The 22,912-nt window shown below is 41.3% G+C and overlaps 1 protein-coding gene across 1 annotated transcript in view; it reads left to right on the top strand.

Moving 5' to 3' along the window:
- UBE2R2 (ubiquitin conjugating enzyme E2 R2) overlaps positions 1-22,912 on the top strand; it is a 53,594-nt gene that overhangs the window by 21,686 nt on the left and 8,996 nt on the right. Inside the window, exons 3-4 of the mRNA XM_065740118.1 lie at positions 17,223-17,309; positions 21,416-21,513. Coding sequence (XP_065596190.1) covers positions 17,223-17,309; positions 21,416-21,513 — 185 coding nt within the window. The remainder of the gene's footprint in view (positions 1-17,222; positions 17,310-21,415; positions 21,514-22,912) is intronic.

The following is a 22,912-nucleotide window of genomic DNA, read 5'->3' as shown; positions in this document are numbered from 1 at the left end:
GCATATACTGGTGGAGAGGAACAGGCTGAGTGTTAATAGAAAAGCTTAAAAAAGAAGAAAGGCTTTAAATGCAGCTTGGTCACCTCGTGTAAATGATGACAGACATTTGTGTGCACAGCAACTTTCAGCATCCGTTCTGCAGCCTCTTCTCCAGAGACCTGAGGCTCATTTGGGGTCTTTGCAGTGTTCAGATTGCCACAATGCAATCCAGTGCTTCTGATCTCTTTCATATTAGCAGCAGGATAATTTACTGAATATCTCAGTTTACCTTGTAAATCTGAATTTTCCCTTAGTCTTTTTGTCAAACTGTATCATAACTGCTTGTTAAGTACTACTTGAACTGTGTAGCACACTGAAAATAATATTGCACTACATATGTATTTCTGAATGCATCCTTTAAGAAGGGTTCAGAAGTCTAAATGCTTACTGAGTTTACATAGTCTGATGTTTACCTTTCTGTACTAGAGAGATCCAGGGAAAACTCTTAAAGGCTGCGGAGTGGCAGACTGAAATGGTGTACATACAATGGCAATGATTCTGTGAACATACATCTTAATTTGAATTACTTCAATTTCAGACTAGTCTACAGAATTCGTAATGTTTTAGAGTCTAGTGACCTACCAGTTCAGTGAGTGCAATTCAGAGCTCTTAGGACATTGAAGTTTCAAGCTAAATACTACCATGTGGAAGACCATTCCCCTGAAGCTTTTTGCTTACTGCTTGGGGAGGCTAAATGTTTAATGGAGGTGATAAGGAAGTTTCCTCGAGTGACACGGTTGAGGGGTGATGAGGCTATTCCAAGCTAACTAGCTAGATGGCCATTTAACTTCGGATAGCCTGGCATCACAAGCTCCCATGCTCCATTAGGCTGCTCAGTGCAAGTGAGGTAGCTTTTATACTGATGCTCCTGCAAAACTCTTAGTAAGTGCTTACTGCAATTCAGCTGATGACCTAGCTGAAACGTTTCTGAGACTGAAGTGCCCAAACTTCACAGGCATACCCTGGGATTACATGCACAGCCCATGCTGCAGATTCTACAGAGGTGCTGCTCTGCCTTATAAGCACTACTTAGTATGTGAAGAAATACTGATTATTAGAGTTGAATTGCAGACGTTTTTACCATAGCATGCAACTTGAACCAAGCAGCTGCAGCTGATTTCCTGGGATACTAGAGCAGAGCCTGTGAGCAGATGAAATATTCCTCTTCCACTGTTGGACTCATTGACTGGATTGTCAGTATTGTCTAATCACCTTCCTTCATAGGGCTCTTTGAAGTGTACAGTACCTGGAAAACATTAGCAAAATCATTGTAACAACTTGTTTTGTAGTACATGAAGTTGAAAACTGGTAGTACAGTCACCAGCAGACATCTATCTGCTGTCCTTTTGAGTAATTCTCAGGTATTATGTTAATAAGGTAAAGTATTCCTGACAATGCTGTGTATTAGTGCAAATGTCATCTCTCTTAACGTGACACATGATAACTAGTTAAGCCTTCTGCTTCTCTGGTACCCAGATGACTTGTGTTCTGTTCTTACTTCAGTACCAACACTTGCTTTTGGGCAAGCTTTGGCCTGGCTGCTTCAAACATTGAGAACATGAAAAGATCTCTTGAAGAAAAGTGACCTTTTTTAGAACTTCTCACATAGTGGATGCAGAATGATAACCTTCAGAGCAAAGCTTGGATACTCATAAGCTACCAGTCAGGAATGTGTAGGGTATCTCCTGCCGTTTGTGATGGTAATTGTAGGGAGAGCTGCAGCTTTTCCAAACTTCAAAGCATAGTGTGCTAATTTGAAACTGCATTGAGTATGTAGAATTACAGTTTAAAAAAACAAACAAGCAAACAAAAAACAACAATTTCTTACCCTACTGGTAAAACCTAGTTTGATTTGGACAAGAACATAATACAACCATCAACCAGAAAAAGGAGGGACAAAGGAAACTAATTAGGCTGTAACTTCAGTTACACATTCCTATGCAAGGTGCCCTGACCTTCGTGATTAGAGTTTATGTTTTGAAGTCCAGCAGCAGCAGTATGGACAAGATACGGAGGCTGAGCATTCAGAAATCTGTAGCTGAGGGCAGATGCTCTGTTTGGGAGGGGTAGAAGTCTTTGTTGAGAAAGGTTTTCTCATTTCATCAGATTGTAAATCTGACTTGAAACAAAAGTATATATTGTGAATCTTGTTGATACTATATGCAGCTTCTTCTATTTCCTGTGATAGTAATGGCTTTGATTTCCTCCTGAGTTCACATACCAGTGATAAGTGTCTTGCTTTCCAGCAGGTTTCAGAAAGCACCAGCTTCTGCTGACCTAATTGATGCCAAAGGTGATAATTAGGCTTTCTAAAAAGCTCTGAAGGCAGTCCTATTTGAGTAAGTATTCATGACTACTAATAGGTGGGTGCAAAGTGGGAGTTAAAAGGGAATCTCTTATCTCTGTGTGATTGCTTCACCATTGCCATGCAGGGGAGGAGAGCTCATTTGTTACTGCAGAGCATCTTGTAGTAAGGACATCATAGTATTAGAATAGAAGCATTGCCTCTGGGTATTTTCAGGTGTACCAAAGTGTAGCATTTAAAAGACAAAAAATAGCATTTTTACTTTCAGACTTCCAAGAAATTATTTTTTTATAATATATATATCCATTTATAAGGGCAGTGTGATTTCTTTTAAAATTAACATATTTAAGTTGGTAGTGCTTGTATGAGCATTAAAATGAGTCCAAGCAGCATTGTTTAACATCAGTGGGTTTAGTACACCTGGAGAAGAAGTATCTGTTACTGTGTGCCTTTTTCTTGAGCCAGTTTGTCCACTAAAACCTGATAGGCATATTGAGTTCAAGTTGTTTGGCATTAAAAAAAAAAAAAAGCTTTTTGTCCTCAGACCTTCAGTGGTTTGAAGTTGGGCTTCTGGTGGGGCAGTTACACCGAACTAGAGTGAGCATAGTGCTAAGTGGGCATGGATAGAGAATAAGGCTCAGGTATGTGTCAGTTCTTAGGAACTCTCATTTGAGCTCTTCACATACCCGATGCAGAAAATGACCCTGGAGGCACAGCCAAGATCACTAGCTCCTGATTCGTCTTCACAGTATGCACAAAGGTGTATTATGCACTAATCATCCAAAACCATTCCTTGGTGTACCTTGTAGGCATTGTTGGGACTGTTTCTAGGAGACACAGCATCTTTATTTTGCAGGGCCATTTAGGGTGGGAGGATATGGAGACAGACTGCTGATCCATGACATGGGTACACCTTCTGGTTCAGGAAGAAGGGCTCTCAGGTCTGACACTCAGCTTTGACTGCCAGCAAAGGTTACTGCTGTCATTGTCTCTGATGGAAACCATTTTGCTCAGCTGAAAGTACCTTTCCTGAGAGGCTGCAGAAACTGGGACAGGGTGATGTAGGAGAGATTTAGCTTTGGTTATATTCAATTCTGAATTCCCAAGAGTGGGACCAAGGGTGATTCTGGGTGTGGTTTTTTTTTATTTTATTTTTTCAGGGGAAATGTTTAGAATCAGTTCCTTTAATGCTGCTGCAGTAGCACAGGTATTTCCACCACTTGTTACTTTTAAGCTCTCTTTGCAGTATGATGGTGCATAATCCACGATGCTGATTTGTGAGCTGATCATGTTCCATAATTGGTCCTTATGCAAACAATAGCCATATGTATATATATATATATATATATTTTTTTTTACCAGAACCACAGGTATAGCGGCATAGTGCTCTTCCTACCCTAAAATTTCCAACATACGTCTGCTCTTGTATAGAAACACAACTGAGTGATGCACAAAGTAAAATGGAACTGCAGGAAAGCAGTTGACAACTATTGGATCTCCCATCCCATCAACAGCATGTTGATCTTCTCCCAAATCTCCTGGGGCATACAAAGCTCTAAATTCATGTTGTTGCAAGTTTACTCCACATCAGCATCTAGATTATTCTGATTTTTTTCAGGAAACAAATGTCATACTAGAGCATAGTTGTGACTAACTGGAACTATAGGTTTGAAGACCACTTAGTGAGGAAAGAAATTGTGCTTGGCTTTCAGTCAGTTTGCAGCATAATTTTCATCCAGAGATCTAACACAGCAGCAGGGTTTATTATAATTTAAATAATATTTTATACTTATCTTTTTATATATTATTTATTAAGCAGAGAATGCCTTAAGAGCTATACTTTCTGTTACAGTATATCCAGGTCTCCTAGAGCAAAGTCTTAACAATTGCTGTGAATATACTGCTCATGTGTAGATGGGTGATCAGTAGATGGGTGCAAGCAAATCTCCCGAATTATTTTGGGCTTGGCTTTTTTGCTAGGCTAAAGAAAGCATTATGTTGCAATTAGTGTTTACCAAAAAGTGCAGTCTTTCCAAGCTCCCTGAAGGAATGAAATCAGCTTTCCAGTTTTTGCCCTGCAGCATACCAGTATGGCTAATTCATACTCAATCTGTAAAATCTGAGAAATTGTGTAGCTTCTTTCTGTTCTTGGGCTTGCCAAAAGTAGTGCAAGCAAGAGCACTTAACAGTTGATACTGTCAAACAAAGTGCATGCTTTGGAAAAGTTGTCCTCTAGCAGCAAAGCCTCCTGCACATATGGAACATACTGTTCTAATGTCTGTGTAAAGTTGTTCCAAGGATTTGTTTCTGCAGTGCACATCTTAAACATCCTTAAATTTTCTGTGTGCATAGACACAGTTTAATTAAAAATAGTGGTTGACCAAGTATGTGACTTGCATAAATCAAATATAACCACTGCTCCACATGCTGGGAAACTTTTGCTATTCTTTGCCTGAGGAGGACAAAAGTCCTCTTCATTGAGTCAAGGCAATGTAAAATCTGTGGACAGAGCACTGCTTAAGTCAACATACTTGGTACCAAACATTTCTGTGGCTTCTAGTTGCTGTCAGTCTGACTAGAAGTAGTCCATTTGTGGGCTAGCATGAGTGCCTGCAAGATTGTTCACTTACACTTGAGTATCTGTTGATTCATAATCACATCTGCTTTATCACCACTAGAGGCTCCTCCAAGTCATGCTTTGGATTTGTTTGTCTGAGGGGAAGCACTTGTGCTTTAAGTAAGGATGCAGGTGTCTCTTGACCTCTTTGCCAGCAATAAACTAGTTTTTATTAAAAATAATGATTCATCTTGTTGGTGGTGTAGCTGAATAGAAATCATCAGTTTGCAATAATTACTGACCATTAACTACTGATGAACTTCAAAATGGTGTTGAGAGGAAACTTGTGTAGAGTTGCTTACCATTAACTAGAAAAGAAAAAAAAAGCTAGCATGAAAGTGTTCATGATGTTGAGTGTGGGTAAATCGTTTTCATTTAACATCAACATATTTTATCCTGGCATAGATAAGGCTGTAATTACCAATGCAGATTACTTCAAGGTTCAGATGTGTGTTGAACATGGGTTACCCCTGATAGGGCTGTTCACAAAACATTGTCAGTTTCTGCTGCAATCTTATTGTTACTGCAGTGTAACTTGGTAGGATGTAGGCATTTCACATCAGATACCACAAAGCCAAGATGCAGGTTTGGGTCAAACACTTGGACAATTAAAAACAAATTTTCAAAAATTAATCATACAAGTCAGAGAAGAATATCACTGTGTGTTCATGGGCAGCATACAAATCAGGATTAATCTTTTGTTCTCATGAATTCCTGGGTTTTGGTAGCCTCATCTTAGTCTGTATACAAGCCAGCAAGTCCTTTGCTCAGGTCTTTGGCTTTATAGATGTGCAAGTATAATTTTTCTCTGAGCCAAGTAAGAGGTGTTAATTTCCACTTGGACCATGCAGATGCTACAGTTTGAGCAATGCAGTATGCTGGAGGACATACTGGGGACAGTGTGCGTGCTTGTGGAGTAAATGGCAACAGTCTCTAGTCACAGATACGTGTGTGTGCTGATCATACCACTTTTTTAAGCAACAGAGGAGTGTTTAGATGAGTCTTTGTAGGAAAACAACATGACTTGTTTCTTTGGAGTCTTGGAAATAGGAATGTGCTATGTGATTTCTGTCATGTATGAGGGGGCTTACTGGAAGATTGGCTCTTGTTATTGTCCCACCAGCATTCAGTTAGTGTTCTTAAATTCCAATGCCTTAAAAAGAAAAGCTGAAACTGAAAAGTAAGTCTTGCAAGATTCACCAGAGGGCTCTAGATAGAAAGCAGCATCTCACATTTATTCTTAAGTTCTTGAAAACTCATTTCCTTCAGGCATCGGCTATTCCTACACATCTCCACAGCCATTGCTGTAGCTTATCTTGTTAACAGTTCTGTTTGAATCTGCCTCTGCTGTCTAATCTTGTTGCTCCACGTAGATTGCTATGTTAAATTTTTGTTGCGTTTTTCCCCACTGTAGTATTTGAAGGCTTTTTTTCATCCATACTCCTCACTCAGTGCATACTGTCAGTCTGTGATAATCTACCCCTCTCCTTCCTGATATTACACTTGTGTATGATTGCTTGTCTATCACTCGCATTTCTTTCAAAGCTAAGTCAGACTTGCCACTTTAAATCAAGTGTAATCTGTGACATATGCTTAAATACAGAAACAAAACATAATTAAGTTTAATTTCCTCCTCTTTTCGCTTACAGGTGGGCACTACTGTGTAGTGTTGGAGCTGTTTGAGAGTCATTGTTCACACAATTGTTCAGGTTTCTTCTGGTGATCTGGCAAGGTCCAGCTTTCTCTGTCCATACACTAAGCAATCCTGTGTGTTCTCATTTTACATGTGCCTCACTGCACTGCTCTGGTTTGACCTTGAGGGCTGCTTGACCTGGATGTCTGCGCTGGTTCCTCCTGGCTGTTACTCTTACTAGCTATGTCATCAAATTTAATGTAAATGATTAGAATTAATTAGATATATATTTAATTTGAAGGATATTTGTTCAGGTACAGAACTCAGCTTTTATCATCCTGTCTCTACCTTGATTAGAGGGGTAAAGAGAACCTTGGTAACTATGCTGCACTGCAGAGGAATCAGTGTGCTTTGCAACCTTTTGCCAATACTTTCAGGAGATATTTCAGGAAAATGAGAATTCTGGCTTTATCTAGATATCATGTTAGCCATTTACATAGTAACTTGTTGGAACACAGGTAAGAGTACAAATGCTCTCAGTTCTGTGTTGTAATTTCTCTCATCTGGCCTGAAAGATGTCTTATTAAGAATCCATGTATTAGTGATGACCAAGAGCAACCATTTTTTAGATGTTTTTTTTCTCAAGCCACTTGCAATTAGATTTAAAATGGGCCATGGTTGCTACAACAAGGAGTTGACATATTAGTGATCCTCAGAAGGTGAAGACTGCACGTGAACTTCAGTAACCATTTCTTTACGGCCATGTGGTAAGCGTAAGGTCTGTATTTGGAGCCCTATGAGCTCCAAATCATCTAAAACACATGGCAGGGGTTAAAAGAGGTAGAGAGTGACAAAATGCTTAATGCTTTTTTAATTTGACTCGCAACCAAGGGGAAAAAAAAAAAAAGCACCCTGTTACCGTAGAAACAGTAGCCTGAGGCATGAGAGTGGGTATGTATCAGCTAAAGCACTTATTTTAGCTTAAACTTAAACTTGATCTTTTTGAATACCCCATGATAATGGAGCTGACAGGCACATCGTTATGCAATAATGTGAAAAAATGCTCAAATGTAGGCTTCTCAATAGTGACAACCTCCTGACTTGGTTCTAGTTTCTGCTGCCAGCTAGGGGATGCTCAGCAGGGAGGCATTTTGCTTGAGTGTAACAGAGTTTGCTTGCTCATACAGAACTAGGGACACTGCAGACAGCTGCATCATACAGCTGTATTCGTACAGGATTATAAAGCTGCATGAATACAGTCCTTGTCTCTACTCTAGGAGACACTGCTGCTGTCTTTATCTCTCTGGGTTGCAAGTGGTAGAGCCCAGCTGATATGTTTGCTATTGCTGCTAAGTGTTATCTGCCTCTGCTTGTGACCAGCTCCAAACAGCGCAGCTCTCAGCTGGTATTGCAGTGGCTGAAAGGTAAGCAGCATGGCTGCCCAGTGCTTAGTTGGCTTCTGTGTGGTAACCAGTTTAGCTAAGTTTCTTAGGGACTGCATTTCCCGAATGCTGCAGTTCAGTTGCTAGAAACGTATATGTCTTGTTTAAATAAAAGCTGGTATGTGAGCTCAAGAAATCTCTTGAGAACTGCTGCTGGCCGTGATGAGAAACGCAAAGTTGTGTAACACTGCAGCACTGTGCTTTGGTTTACACTTGCAATGCTATAAATATTCCTTTCCCCTTGCTGCTTATGAAAGAGGTGACTGCATCAAGGCCTGCCCTGAGTTTTTAGCAGAACATGTGATTGGTTTCCCTTGAGGAAAGCTTTCCTCTTACATACAGCCTGGATTGCATATGAAGAGAATCAAGGCAATTAGTCATTGACTGACTCATGAATGGTTAGGCTGGTGTTTGTTAGAGAATTCTCTAAAAATAGTGAAACAGGCTGAAGCAAATGGTGTTTATTTATGAAGGTAGTTTGGACATCATCTTTTTGCTCAGCAGATGCAAACTGTATAGCTTGCCTCACTGAAAAATAGGACAATCTACTGCATTTTAGTGAATATGCAAACTGCTGAACAGTGGAGTTCATAGAAACTCTGTCAAGCCTCATACAAAAGGTTGTAAAACTGATCTGTTTTACTTCTGATCACTGGGATTTGTGCAAACTGTACTATAGAAATGTCCAGAATAATTCCCAAGTACATCCTAGTGTCTGCTGTTCAACTGTTCTGTATATGCATGGAGTGTGTCTGTGTAAGTCTGCTTATAAGAATTTACTTACCAGATAATGGGAGTTTAAAACATGAGATTGAACAGCGTACTGAATATGCTGTAGGCTAATGCAGCTCATTATGAGATGATATGATGGACCCTGAGGCCTGGCAAGTGGAGGCTGATGCTCTGGGCCTGCACGCTTAACTGGAGGGCTTCCACACGTACTGCCAGAGATGCCAGTAATGTAGCTCAAACCTTTGAATAAGCTGCTTCAAATATTTGCAAATCTTGATTATTTTTAGAATCAGAGTTAGAAAAGTCTTTTTTTTTTCCTTTTTTTTCCTCTTAGAAATGGACACTAGCAGTTTTTAAAATAGCTCCATAGGTAGAACAGGTCAGGTACCAGTATCCTCAGATGTACCTTACAGTAGGACTGCTTTGTGTGCTAGCTCCTCCTTTAGGGCAGAGACCCAAGTGGAGATGGAAGCCTTACGTGTAGCATTGCTGAGTATCTTTAGCTCCTTCAGTAAGACCTAGACATTACAGGGAGACCTACATTTCACACACTAGGCGTTATTCTTCCTATTCTGTCCAAACAGGGAAGTCAGTATTTTTGTACAGATATAAATAAGATGTGAGTCAGCTGTTTCTGCTTGAAAAACAGTCACAGAGACCAGCCTCTCTGCATAGCACACTCCAAGTGAACCTGACTTCGTGTGACACAGCTTGTATACAGATTACAGAAAAACTGGAAGTCATGAGTCCCAGGAACTCAGCCTCAATATGAGGACTTCAGGGATCACAAAAATCCTCTCTCATCTGGTCTGCCCAAATTTGATCATTCCATTCTTAGTGCTTTTAATCAGACCTGATCCTGGAACAAGACTGAACTAGAGGCAGAATCTCGTGATATTTTAGCATGGAAATTCCCAGCAAACTTGAATATGGCATCAGCTTTCTCGCGTGGAAATAGGAAACTACTTTTGCATTCGGCTACGTGGGTGGACTTAACAGCTGTTGGGCTTGCAGCTTTCAGTACCAAGAGGACCAAGTCATTCTGTTTGGTTTTATGTCCTGTGTAGCTGCTGGTAGCTGCTTCTTCTGTGATAAGATGGCAGACAAAATGTAAAAGCCAAGTGGATAATGGACAGGTTGGAAATCCTCTGTCTTTCCATTTCCAACTCAGTAACTCTTGCTGGATGCCACCTCTCCTGCAGCCTAGGGCATGGTACTGAGGCAGGGAAAACCTCTCTGCATCAGAGCACAGCACAGGTTTGAAGCTCAAGCAGCTGATGGTGGGCTATGGCTGGTGAGGCTGTGCCCAGCTCTGTGATGGGGTATGAAACAACTTTAGAAGTATGCAGGTGGATTGCTGCCAATGGCAACTGTTACTTGGTTTTCAACCTGTCCCAGTCTCTCTGCAGTACACTTTCCAAAATGCTCACAGCTACCCTGTGTACAGCTGGATGTTCCTAGCCTGAGAGCACTGACAAGGAGCGTTTCTAGCAGAAGCCAAAGTGGCTGTCTCAATTATCTGGATGATATTGTGGAATATCCCTGCAGTAAAAGTCACTGCAGGAAGGAAATGTATTCTCTTAACTGCTAAACTCTTTGAGATCCTAAGTGCAGCTGACTTGTGCGGCTAACTCAATCTGTGAATGAGCAGCAGCTGTCACGGGCTGTTATCACAGTAGGACTAAAATCTCCAGACCGAATTTCTAGGATATCAAACAGCAACGATATTTTAAAAATGAAACAAAACCCCTTCTATTTCTTTTGAGTAATATTAGAAGGAAAAGGTCTGTTTTCCAGGCACTGCTTGTTCTGACTGACTTCATTGTTTAGAGCAGTTTTATTTACTCGGATCCCTTGAGATGCTGCAGACTGCACAGTGTGAATGTATGAGATCACAGGAGCTTGGATGTAGTCCAGCTGAACAGGGCTGCAGCAAGCTCCCCCCTCCAGAACCATTCAGTTCAACCACAGGTTCATGTAAACTGTTAATTCTATGATTTTATAAGGAAGAAGCTAGAGACTAACATGGGTTTCAGAGCCCTTACTTTAAAGATGTGATTGTACTTTGGCAGTCATGTCACAGACTTGCTGCTTTGGTGTAGGTTGTATGACTTAGCTGTCCCAGCTTTTTTTGAAAAGTTTTGCTTAAAAGCATTCTCTATGCTTGAGTAGTCTTCCATTGAAAATGTTTGGTAATGCCCCAGGTAATTGCGTTAGGAGATGTATTGTAAGATATGACTTAGTTGGATCAAGAATGGACTCCTCTGCATGTCTGACCAGTCTCTGATTTTGTAAGTTAACCTCACTTCTTGAATCATCTGTGGTGTGCCCAACTGTCACTCTTTTTTTTTTTTTTTTAATTTTTTTGATAACTTTGCTGCGGAACTTAGTGTCTTTTTTGAGTTCTAGTTCACTTCACATTCAAGTCTTTGTGATATAAATTCTCTGTGAAGCTGATCAGGTGATACAGAATATAAAGCTGTATAAAGCATTTAATATTGTTAATGTTCATATGGCCATTGCAGCAACAAGGGATTTTTCTGAACTTGAAAGGCGTAATTCTTCTGGCCTTGTAAGTTGGATTGGAGACTGTAGAATCTTAGAATCATAGAATGGTTTGGGTTGGAAGGGACCTTTAAGACCATCTAGTTCCAGCCCCTTGCTATAGGCAGGGACATTAAACCAGGTTGCTCACAGCCCCATCCAGCCTGGCCTTGAATGCCTCCAGGGAAGGTGCATCCACAGCCTTTCTGGGAAGCATGTTCCAGTGTCTCACCACCCACAGAGTAAAGAAGTTCTTCCTAATACCTAGTCTAAATTTACCCTCTTCCAGTTTAAAACTATTTCCCTTTGTTGTGTCACTACATGCCCTTATAAAAATTCCTTCCCCAGCTTTTCTGTTGGTTTTTCAGGTACTGGAAAGCTGCTACAAGGGTCCCCCCAGAGCCTTCTTTTCTCCTAGCTGCAAAGCCTCAGCTCACTCAGCCTGTCCCTGTAGGGAAGGCCCTAGTAGATGACGTCAATTGCTCTTCCTTTATCCACTGACACTGTAACTCAATCGTAATAGGTCATCAGATATGTCAGGCATGACTTGCCCTTGGTGAAACCATGTTGGTTACCACCAGTCACCTCATTTTTATTTGCTCTGTGCCTTTGAAGGGCCTTGAGGAGGAGCTGCTCCATGACCTTGCCAGGAACAGAGGTGAGACTGACTGGTCCGTAGTTCCCTGGATCTAATTTTTTCCCTTCTTTAAAATGGAGTTTATGTTTCTCCTTTTCCAATCAGTGGGAACTTCACCAGGCTGTCATGACCTTTCAAATATGATGGATAGTGGCTTGTTCCCTCAGAACCTGTGGATGGATCTCATTGAGTCTATGCACCTTCAGGTTCTTCAGATGTCAGAGACGTGGTCCTATGACCCTAAAAGCACAGTCCATGTCAGTACAATGATCTGATGCTTCTGGGAAGTGATGCCAGAACTCACAGAGTCACAGAATTGCAGGAGTTGGAAGGGACTTCAGGAAGTCAAGTACAGCCTCTGTACTAAAGCAGGTTTCCTACAATAAATCACACCGGTAGGCATCTAAACAGATCTTGAGTATCTCTGTAGAAGAAGTCTCCACAACGTCTCTGGGCAACCTCTTCCAGTGCTTTGTCACCTTTAACCATAAAGCTCTTCCACATGTTAGTATGGAACTTTGTATGTTCAAGTTTTAGGCCATTGCTCCTTTTCCTGATGCTACATGCTGCTAAGAAGAGCCTGGCCTCACCCATTTGCCTCCCACCTTCCTTTAGATATTTATGAATGTTTACCATATCCCCTCTCAATCTCCTTTTCCCCAGGATACAGACCAGGTTGTTCACCTGGATTGTTCCCCATTTCTGCTACAATTAAGTGCTTGGGTCCTAAGTCATAATATCTGGAGCTGAAATAGCAATGTTCTTGCATTCCTTGTTATTAAATTAATATTGAGCCATTAAAACATGCACCCTTAGTGCTGCTTTTCTGGTTCTGAAGCTGAAGGACATTAGGGCGCTTCAAATCTCACTGGTGTGCAGAGCAGGCTGCTGACCTCTGCTAAACGTGTTTTCCAGCACATGGTATTTAATACTGCATGGCATAATCCAGGCTTAATGTGGAAGAGGAAAATCCACTAGATGAACTGTATAAATGCTGGATGTGCTACAAGCAATAAAGGGCATTTTGTGAGATTACATATTAACACTTAACCCCGTGGTGGTCTTGCAGTTCCTGCTGTTGTTGGCTCTCTCTGTGGTAAATGTGTGGTGCAGGTAGCACTGTGCTGGCAGGTAATACACAAAATATTAAAAAAATTCAGATGTTTCTTTTGTATTTCAACTCAGTAACAGTTTTCAGATGATGCTCTGTTTAACTTGTGCTGCATGTTCTCAGGACTTGTGTTGAGCTGGTGATGTTACAAAATAGAAATTATTTTAACTGGCACTGTCAGGAACATCAGAAAACTGCAATTTCCATTGGCCACCGTAAAAGCTGCTGGCTTTCCCAGTATCACCAAATCAGGTCAGTTGTCGTGATGCTGGTGGCTTTCCAGGAAATGGGTGCTCCCCCTGCCTTCCCCCGCCTTGCCTTTCTACAGAGGACAGATAGGATGGATTTACTGTTCCTGCCTTTGCTGCCTGAAAGTGCAGCATAGGTTTTCTCAGAATGAGAGCAGTAGAAGACAGTGTCAGACAACAAAAAGTCATACACATGGGCTGGTATAAATTATGGATTTCTCAACAACTAAGTTAGGAGTGAGTCCTGCTTGTGTTAGTGTTCTCCACCAAGTAGGAGATGGTATTAGTATGTGAGTGTTGATTCAGTTATGTGTCAAGACCTCTGGAAACTCAGAAGTCACTGCACTAGTTACAGTGACTGTATCAGGGCTTACTTCAACAGTTGGTAGAAACACTGGGTTAGCATTTTCAGTCTGATGACTCGGATATCTAGTAGGATTTTATTTTTCCTGCATGGATAGATTTCACTATGGCTGTTCCTTACCAAATATGGAGTCTGAAGGAAACTTAAACAAATCTAAAGTGTAATCACCAATGACAATGCCAAGGAGCAAGGCAGTAAAATAAGGAAACAGCTGAAGTGAGCGTTCTGTCAAAAATAATCTTAAAATGTTTTGTGGTGTGATTTAGAGGTTGAAGTTCTTGTGTAGTAGCAGTAGATGCCTGCAGAGGGCTGAGTCTTCTGCCAGTCCGGTCTGTGTGCTGTAGCGCTTGGGGAGTTCATGCATGTCTTATTAGGGGCTGTAAGTATGACCAGTTATAAACTGGGGAAGGAGGAATGGATGGGCAACCTTGCTTCTGTCAAGTACTTTCTGTGGTGTTGAAGAGTCAGGGTGAGAAGGCAGCTGGAATCAGGACACTGAAATAGCATTAAGGCTGTAGGTGTCAAGTACAGAGTAAATGCAGTAATGGCTGGATACTTACAGGGGTGTCTGTGAATGGAGATGAGTTAAATCTCCAGTACTGAATTCGTTTGTCTGGGTGCAGGCAGGCTGACAAGGAGCTGCCCTGCAGCTCTGCCACTTTCAGTATGTGGCAGTCTTGGCTGAGCATGCTGGAAACAGGAAGCAGTTTCGAGAGCTCAGTTGAAACTGTAGGGAAAAATACTGTGAGCTATTGCTTAGTTTCATAAATAAGATTATTGCCTAATAATCTCTTTCTTTTTCTTCCTCTTAACACGTTTAGAATTGGGCCTGCAGTGGAAAAACAAAATGACTTGTAATTGTGGCTGTTGCAAGCAGTCTTTACAGTTTGTCTTGGTAATTCTTGATTAGCTTAACCTATCAGAAACTTAAACAGCATTCAGTGAGTATAGAGTGATGGGAGGCAATTTTATGGGATTTTCTGTTACAAAAGAGATGCAGGGTTATTGTCTTGGACTTGTTTGTAATGCTCTGGAAAAACAGCTGTTTCACTTTTCATCTTTTGAATGATCTCTGCCTGGCAACCTGAAAGGGGCACTTAGTAGGCAAAAGTCCCTGCTTGTAAAGTGGAATTTCCTACTCCAGTGGCTTGTGGCTCTGAAATTGGGCTTCATTTGCTTTATGCTTCCATACAACTTCTCAGTGTGCTAAACATACAGGCTAACTAGAAGTGTCTCACAAAGTGTCCCTACAATTCCTCTAAACAGAGTTGATTACAGGCAAGCTGGGGTCTCAGCTGCCTCTGCACAAAGATAGAAGTTTTGTCATTTCTTTCCATTTGCATTTTCTGAAGGTACGGAGTGGGGCATACTTCCCATGGCAAAGACATCAGTTTTCATTAATTCTGTGATGATTGCTGTTGCAGGTAATTCAACAGCCCTCTTCTATTGCAGAGTTGCGACTGCAGAACAGGATTTAGAGACTGGAAGCCATCTCCCAGGGTCTAAAACTTCAGCATGATTCTGCCATGCACAGAGACCATAAACAGTGCTTTGGCTTGGCTTTTCCAGTGGTCTTCCTGAGGTGAAATTTGCAGATTTAGATGACACAAGAGCAAAGGGTCTGTACTGACTGGAATAAGGTCTGCTTCCTTAGCCCCCAGCCACATATGGGGGCTGTGAACATTACAAGGCTGACACAGTACCAGTGAGATCTTTTTTTTAGTCAATTAGGAACTGTACCTGTATAAGACATGCATACAGCTCCTGCCAAGGAGAGCTTCTAGATAACTCCATCCCGAGTTTTGTTGTCTCTTGTGTTTTTAATTTCAGTCCTTGGGCTGTTTCATGTCTTAGATCTAACAAAACTGCACGTAAACACAGGAGTGGGGCTGGGAAAACCCCAGTGGTTTGGAGAAGTCTGCACCTATGAGATGCAAACACTTGAGCTGAACTAAACCTGCCCTGCCCTTTGTAAATCTTTGCTCCACTCCCAGTCCTGGGAAGCATATTCCAGCTGCCTTGCTGCAGCAGTGGCTTGCTTCTACAGAAACGTGGTGATAACAGGCACTTGCCTGCTCTTCTTGGAGCACTGCCATCCATGTAACTGACCTTAAACTGTGGGCTAGGATTGTTTAAGAAGATCATGAATCATTTGGCTGTGAATGTGTCAGGGCAAATTCTTCTGTTGTAAAGGGCTTGATACTGCTGTAACATACTCGTGTGCGTTCAGTTAGCATGAGAGGAGTGCAGCATGTGAGCCACGGAGCTTTTATTGGCAAGTTCTACTCTTTGCTACCTGGCACTTTGGCTTGATAAAATTTGGGTTATAGTGCACAAGCATATGCCAATCTTTGAATTAAACTGCACTCAGTTACTTATAATCTTAGATTTTGAGTTGTAAGGGACCTTTAAAGGCCACCTGTTCCAACTCCCCTGCAGTGAGCAACTGAGGTTGAAGAAGTCCCACAGTCAACCCATCCCCGCTACACTCACTAATCATGTCCATCTCCCTGACTCCACCAGCTCTCTGGGCAGCCCTCTACACTCTTTCAGACAATAAATTTTTCCTGATATCCAACCTGAAGTGCCAGGGGTTGAGCAGAAGTTCAGCTTGTTCCATGTGTGACTTGCTTGGGGTTTATTTCTTGCACTGTCAATCGCAGGTTTGGGGCAGGGGATGGGGAGTGCTTCTCTGGAGATCTCATCTAAGGCTGGTGGTGGGGCCAGGCAGGTTAAACTGTGCCAAGGGAAGGTTTTGGGCTTTGCAGCCCAGAATTTTTTTCTGCTGGGATGACTTTTCTGGCTGTTCTGAATGGCAGGACAGCATAGAAATTAATATCCAGTGCTGGGACCTCTGCAGTCCCTGCACAACAGACTCAGTGTTGAGTCTTGTTCCACCAGTGTCTGCTGACAGCACAGGTATGGGATGGCAATGTTTGCTGTCCTAGCCTATCAGTATTGGTTCATTGGTTTGCACAGAGCTATTAAACAGACAGAAAGAGTATTCTGGCTTGTTTGTTGTGGCAAGAAGTACAGTGTTAGGAGCTTTGGCAGGTGGACCAGTCTCTTTCTCATAAGAAAGGCAAAACCCGTTGGGTATCAGCTATGCAAGTGTTTAAATCCCTTTTCCCCACAAGAAGATTAATTTAAAAGTTTTGCACTGGCACATGTGAAACAGATGAACAGTTTTTAGCCTACTTCTGAACACAGGAAGAAACAGTATCTTGAGTTCTGTCTTTTCTCATCTATTTCTCATCATCTCATTTATTCTCATCTGAACAACAGCTGTTGTATAGTGCTGCTTGAATTAGGACATGGTAAATAACCTTTTGGCTTAATTTCAGGGCTGACCTTGAGTTGTTAGGACTCAGGTGTTCAGATTTTTTTCTTTGTTTAATTACTGATCTGTTTTGACTGAAACTGTAGAGTCGTATTGATAGTCCATGTGGACATAAGTGTATAACATGAACTGTTTTGTGGCCTTGATGGAAATTGTAGTGGTAGCTTGTTATCTCCTTTTGTCCTAACTAAAATGTTTTGCTTTTTCCAGGCTCACATTAAGTTTCCTATTGACTATCCATATTCGCCACCTACCTTCAGATTTCTGACAAAAATGTGGCACCCCAACATTTATGAGGTAAGATTTTGCTCGTTTGTTTTTTAAATAAATTTTTTGTAAGCATGTGAGAAGGTTTTCTAGTTTCTCAAACTTATAAAAATATTGATGGTACTCAGTATCTCTAGCCATAACTGAAGCAGTTAGCAGTTTATGTTAAATGCCTTCATGGTTGAACAGTTGATTCTAAAACCTGTATTGAAATACTGTTATTGTAGGCAGGGAAGGAGCCTTTATTGTACTGACAAGTACAGCTGGTAGCCTCATGTGAAGCAGTTTCAAGTGGTTCTTGTATAAAGGTGTCTCACCTTGCTGTGATACATAAGCAGCTAGTGGTTGTTGGTGTGCTTTTTGTTATCATTTTCAGCATATCCCACAGAATTGTTTAAAGCAACAGTATAAAACAGGGAGAAGTCTTCTGCAGCAACCAAGCCTACAAGTGAAGGGGTTTGGACTTGGGACACTCTGACTGCTGGAGAACTGAAGCTGAGCTAGAGTCCAGCTTCAGAAGTCTTCTGCACTCTGGTCACCAGTTTGAAGCAGCGCTTAGGTCAGTTTGTGCGTGGGTCACACTCAAAGGGTAATGCTGTGAGCTGATGAATCCATAACTGGATCTTGGTACAGCTAATGGCAGCTTCTGAAATGGAATATTTGGGTATAAATTCTCTTGGGCAAGTAGCACTCCCTAGCTTGAAAACATTGTCTTTGTAATGCTGAGTACAAGCTGCATTGAGCAACTTAAAGTGATTAGTGCAATTGGTTCAAAACCAACCAATTTCAGAAAGCCATATTTGAAAGTTGAAGGCCGGTTTTAGATCAAAACATGACTTAAGTTTAAAGAGGCCAATCAAATTCCAGCTAAACTTTTGAGTATTCTAACCAAATGTCAGCCTGCTAGGGCTGCTACTTTTCAAGATGCTGAAGGCCTTTCAAAAACGTTCCTGTTACCTTGCCCTCCTGAAAGAGACTCTGCGGGCTTTCTATGGGTTCAAACAGGAATGTCACTTCTCTTCCTAACCATGAGCAAACAATGACTTCATTTGATGCCTTGGGCTTGGAAGGCCCTTTGCTAACAGGTCACTGCTGCTGGGAGTCTGCCCTCGATGAGTGCGCTCCAAATGTCACACTAAACTTCACTGATCTTTTAGTCATAAGTAGCCAAAAACTTATCCAAACTGTGGTGCAAAACAGGATCATAATTAGCTCTAATGACTGAATGCACAGGAGGAGTACTGCCTTGTTATGCAGAGACTTAGTAAAAATCAGTCATCTAATAGTCTGCTGGCTTGAGTTATGGACCTGACACAAGTCTAACTCGTAGCTAAGGATGGCATATTTCTCTTTAAGGATCTTTTTCAGTATCATGGGAGTTTGATCTATGAATAAATTAAAAAAAAAAAAGTCAACACCTGAAGATTATTGCAGAACTATCTGCACTGTAGATGTTTCTGAATCCAGATATTCTCATGCAGGAGGTGAGTGGGAAATGGTTACCAAAATGGTACGTAAAAAATGAATCTTGGAAAGGACCTCTCCCGGTGCCAGTGGGAAAGATGAAAATTAGCTCTAGAAACAGCTGAAAGTAGGAGAAGAAACTAACCCAAAACCTGATGGGTGTTCTTTGGGGTTACTCTTCAAATACTCCAACACTCATCTTTGTTCTTTGTGTTCATGGCAATATTTCTTGGAGCTGAGAGAATCTGAAACAGCTTGCATGCTGTTTTGGAAACAACATTTAAATGCTGAAGATGAGGCACTGGGATAACTCCAAGTGAAACTGAGAATAAATCAGCAAAGGGCTTGAGGTTTGAGGGTTTGTCAGGAGGGAAAAAACATCTTTCAGTATAGTGAAGATGAAAGAAAATAACAGTTTGCAGAATCTGCTGGTGAGACCAGATGGAGAGGCTGAGGCTGACGTTCCAGTTCTGAGCAAGGACTTCAGTAACTTACGTGTTTTCCTCATCCCATTTGCTTGGTCACCTAGTTGGAATTTCATTAAAACTACATTTAGCTGTAGGTTTTTATTTTTGAGGTAACACGACCTTTTCATTCTGTTATAATAGATGTATAGGCTCTTCCTTCTCTGGTAGATAGAAACAAGGAAAGCGTTATGTTTATCTTTGAAAAACATGAATAGGATGACTATCTACTTGACTGCACTGATCCCTAAATCCTTGTATGGACTTCATCAGGTCCCACCACAGTTGTGCTCCTCCAGACTCAACTTTTCCCTGTTTGGAGTCTCAAACGTGTAACACTGACTGTAGCAAAAGAGAAAAATCCTTGCTTTCCTCTTCACTTTCACACTGCAAATATTTGTTGGCCCAAATGCTGCTGAACCTGGATGATCTGAGAGACTTCCCACAAGTGCTGCAGCTCTTTCTCGTGGTCAGCAATGCTTCCTCCGGGAAAACATCACTAAATTTTCCTGGAAAATGTTTAAAGGAGAACCTGTGTAAACAAGAAGAAATTTGGAATAAAGCCAGAAGAGAACATAAACATTACTTAACTTGAGTAAGGTTAATTTCACCTTAAAATGATAATAAAAATATTTATAGATTGCACAAGTCTTTTGAGATCCAGAAAGAGAAACTGCCTTGTTACGACAAACTGTTCCAGCAACATTAACGTGTGCTTGGGCATTCAGCAGCTCCAGGTGCTGCTTTGCTTTTTGTAGTTGTGTTCTCGATGAAGAGCTGTTTCAAGATGAGGACAGCTCCCTAAATTAGTATACTTGGCAGGTTCAGTGAGTAGCTGAATTCTGGATACTGATCACAAGCCTGCAGTGTTGAAGTAGGATCTCATTTGACTATAAAACAAATGTCACTATTTCAGCTTACTGTGATGAACATTTGGGGAGGCTCTTCAGGTGAGCTGCTGCTGTCTGTAGCCATGATCACTGGCTGGAGCTCCAAGGCACAGGTGTTATCTCTGTGAAAAGTGCTGCTTTGTGCTCCAGCTCCCATGGGCAAAACATTGTTGGAGAGTCCTCAGGATGCAGCCAAGACCTATCACTTGGGAAACTGCCCTTCCAGTTTTCAGTCTTGGACCAAGCTCACCTGCAGTTTCTCTTGTTGATATGATTGGTCAGGGTGACAAGAGGACAGCATGAACACTGCCTGTCAGCCTGGGCTATGCCACCTGAAGGCTTAGGATGCCTCTGAGAGCTTAATAAGTTACCTTATAGCTGGCTGCAAGAGGCAGTAAGCCCACAGAGCTTAGGTTGCAACGCCTTGGTTGGACACAGGCCCATCTGTAGCTTCCCTCCAGCCTGCACAAAGACACAGACCCTGTGGACCCCTGGTGTCAGCCTTGCTGGGGAACGTCAGCTGTGATGGGTATTGCTGTAATGCTCCTATGAAGTAATCACCTCAGGGTGCTGTTGCAAACAGAGGTTTGGTTTTACAGGTTTTTTAAAGTATTTATAAAGTGTAGGCATTATGAAAATTTAAATCTGTATTCGGGCTATAACACTGGTGCGTTAAACACAGGTTAAGGATTATGTGGCTGTATGGCTTCCATATGCTGCCAAAATATTCTTCCTCTTGCATGCTGGAAGGGATTTTTAGTGAAACCTTCAGAGATCATCTTCTGCTTTTTCACCTGGTATTTCAAACAGCTCTGTCATCAGGGAGCAGCGTAAGCCTGCCTTGCACCATCTGTTTGACTTGCGAACATCCCAAGAGAAGCATTGTTTTGATACTTGAACTGGGATAGAGTGCTAAATCCTTGGATTTAAAGATTCCTGTTGCTAACTCAGTTATCACTGAGGGAAAAAAGGCGTGGGGATGTGGAGTCTCATGTGACTGAAGTTCATTTCTATTACTATGGTAGTATGTTCTATCCAGAGACTAATGTAGTTTTCTTAGCTACTGTTGGTTTTGTTTGCTTTGCTACGTTCTTGGTCTGAGATTGTTTTGTAACAGTTTGCAGACAAGCTCTAAGCAAGGGAAGCTCTCAAATATATTAATACTGTAGGAAAAGTGGAGAACTGTTTGCAGTTCCTGCATGGTTTTTACTGTCATTTGGGATGTTCATATCAGCAAGGTTTCTGCTCAAACATAGGTAAAGATTGAATTGAGTCAGACTGTTGCAGGCTATTCTCAACTTTCATTTCTGTCTTTCAGAATGGAGATGTATGTATTTCAATTCTTCACCCACCTGTAGATGATCCACAAAGTGGAGAGCTGCCATCTGAGAGGTGGAACCCTACCCAAAATGTCAGGTAACAGTGGAAAGCAGTGATGCACAAAGCTGACCTCAAGGTCCTATCATCTATCTCCTAAAGTAAAGCCTGTGTTGGGGAAAAGCTTGGAAGGGAATTTAAGATTTAGGGGGGTTTTCAGGGCTCAAACCAGTTAGAAACCAGACTTAGCAAGCTGTCTGAAATTACTAGGCTCTGTGTATCGTGATGCTATATTAACAGTGTAGAGCCTTCTGCACTCTTCCAGGTTTCCATGTTCATAAAGCAGACACTTCCAAATGCTTCTAAGGTACCACTTGTTGAAAAGGACATCTTCTAATATTCAGGCCTAGTGGGAATAACTTCCTCCCTATGGTGTACCTTCTAGTAAAGGCCTGAATGTCTGTCCTCTAGTGTGGTGTCTTGAGCAGTTAGCTAAGTGTTTCTCTTGGTATCAAAAGGAAGTACCAGAGACATTCAAGGCTAACGTGTCCATTTTTTAAAAACATATCTTGATTTTGTTCTAACTTTAAGACACTGCCAATTAAGAACTGAAAAAAAATATATCAAATAACAAACCACTGACCTGTGAAGCAGTAGTAATGTAGTGGAAAATCCTTAAACTCAGGTATTTCTGTTCCAACAATTTGATGTAATTCATTATCCAAATAAGGTTGAAATAATTGCCCCTAATTTTTCCCATATGGTAAGGGAATTACACTTGTTTTCAGAGTGATTTTTTAGATGTTGATTCTTTAACTGTAAACCTCGTTTTAATTGGTAGATCCAGCCAAAGGATCTCAGTGCCTGTGAGGGAATGCAGCAGTTTGAAAAGGGTTGTCTGAGACTTTGGCTCTGCTTTTATCTAACTTAGCTTCATTAAATTCATTTGAAAAGAGCCTTTGTCAAAGCAAAGATCTAGCAAGGGGGGTTTATTGGATTCTTGACCCTTAGAATGGGTTTGTAACACACACTGCTGAGTGCTGAACTGGAATTAACATGTCAGGAAACTAGGAAGTGTTAACAGTCAGCAAATTACAACAACTGATGTTCCTTCCTGGAGCACACTAATTCAAGGTTAAAAAGGCTGAAGCGAAACTGTGAGCTTTAGCTCTGTGAAGTTGTGAAGGTCAAGCTGAACATAGTTATCCAATCCATCTGAGTTACAAGTCAGTATGAAGCAATCTCTCAAAATTTGTACTTCAGATTTGTTTTTCATTTTCTTTTAAACAGCTTTTAAATTGTGTGTTGCTGAGCTACATTCAGTTGTCCTTCAGCTCACATGGCAGTTAAACTTTTTGTTCAGGTATTTGATGTGGTTATCTCCTCCAGCTGTGATGACTATATGACAAGCCCTCCAGCTGTGATGACTATATGACAAGCTTCCATTTATAGAAACATAGAATGGCCTGGGTTGAAAAGGACCTCAAAGATCATCTAG

This window comes from Cyrtonyx montezumae, unplaced genomic scaffold (genome assembly GCF_038088225.1).
Source record: "Cyrtonyx montezumae isolate F1298 unplaced genomic scaffold, pur_monq_1.0 scaffold_25, whole genome shotgun sequence".
NCBI classification, from domain to species: Eukaryota; Metazoa; Chordata; class Aves; order Galliformes; family Odontophoridae; genus Cyrtonyx; species Cyrtonyx montezumae.
This window is presented reverse-complemented; position numbering and strand designations above follow the sequence as displayed.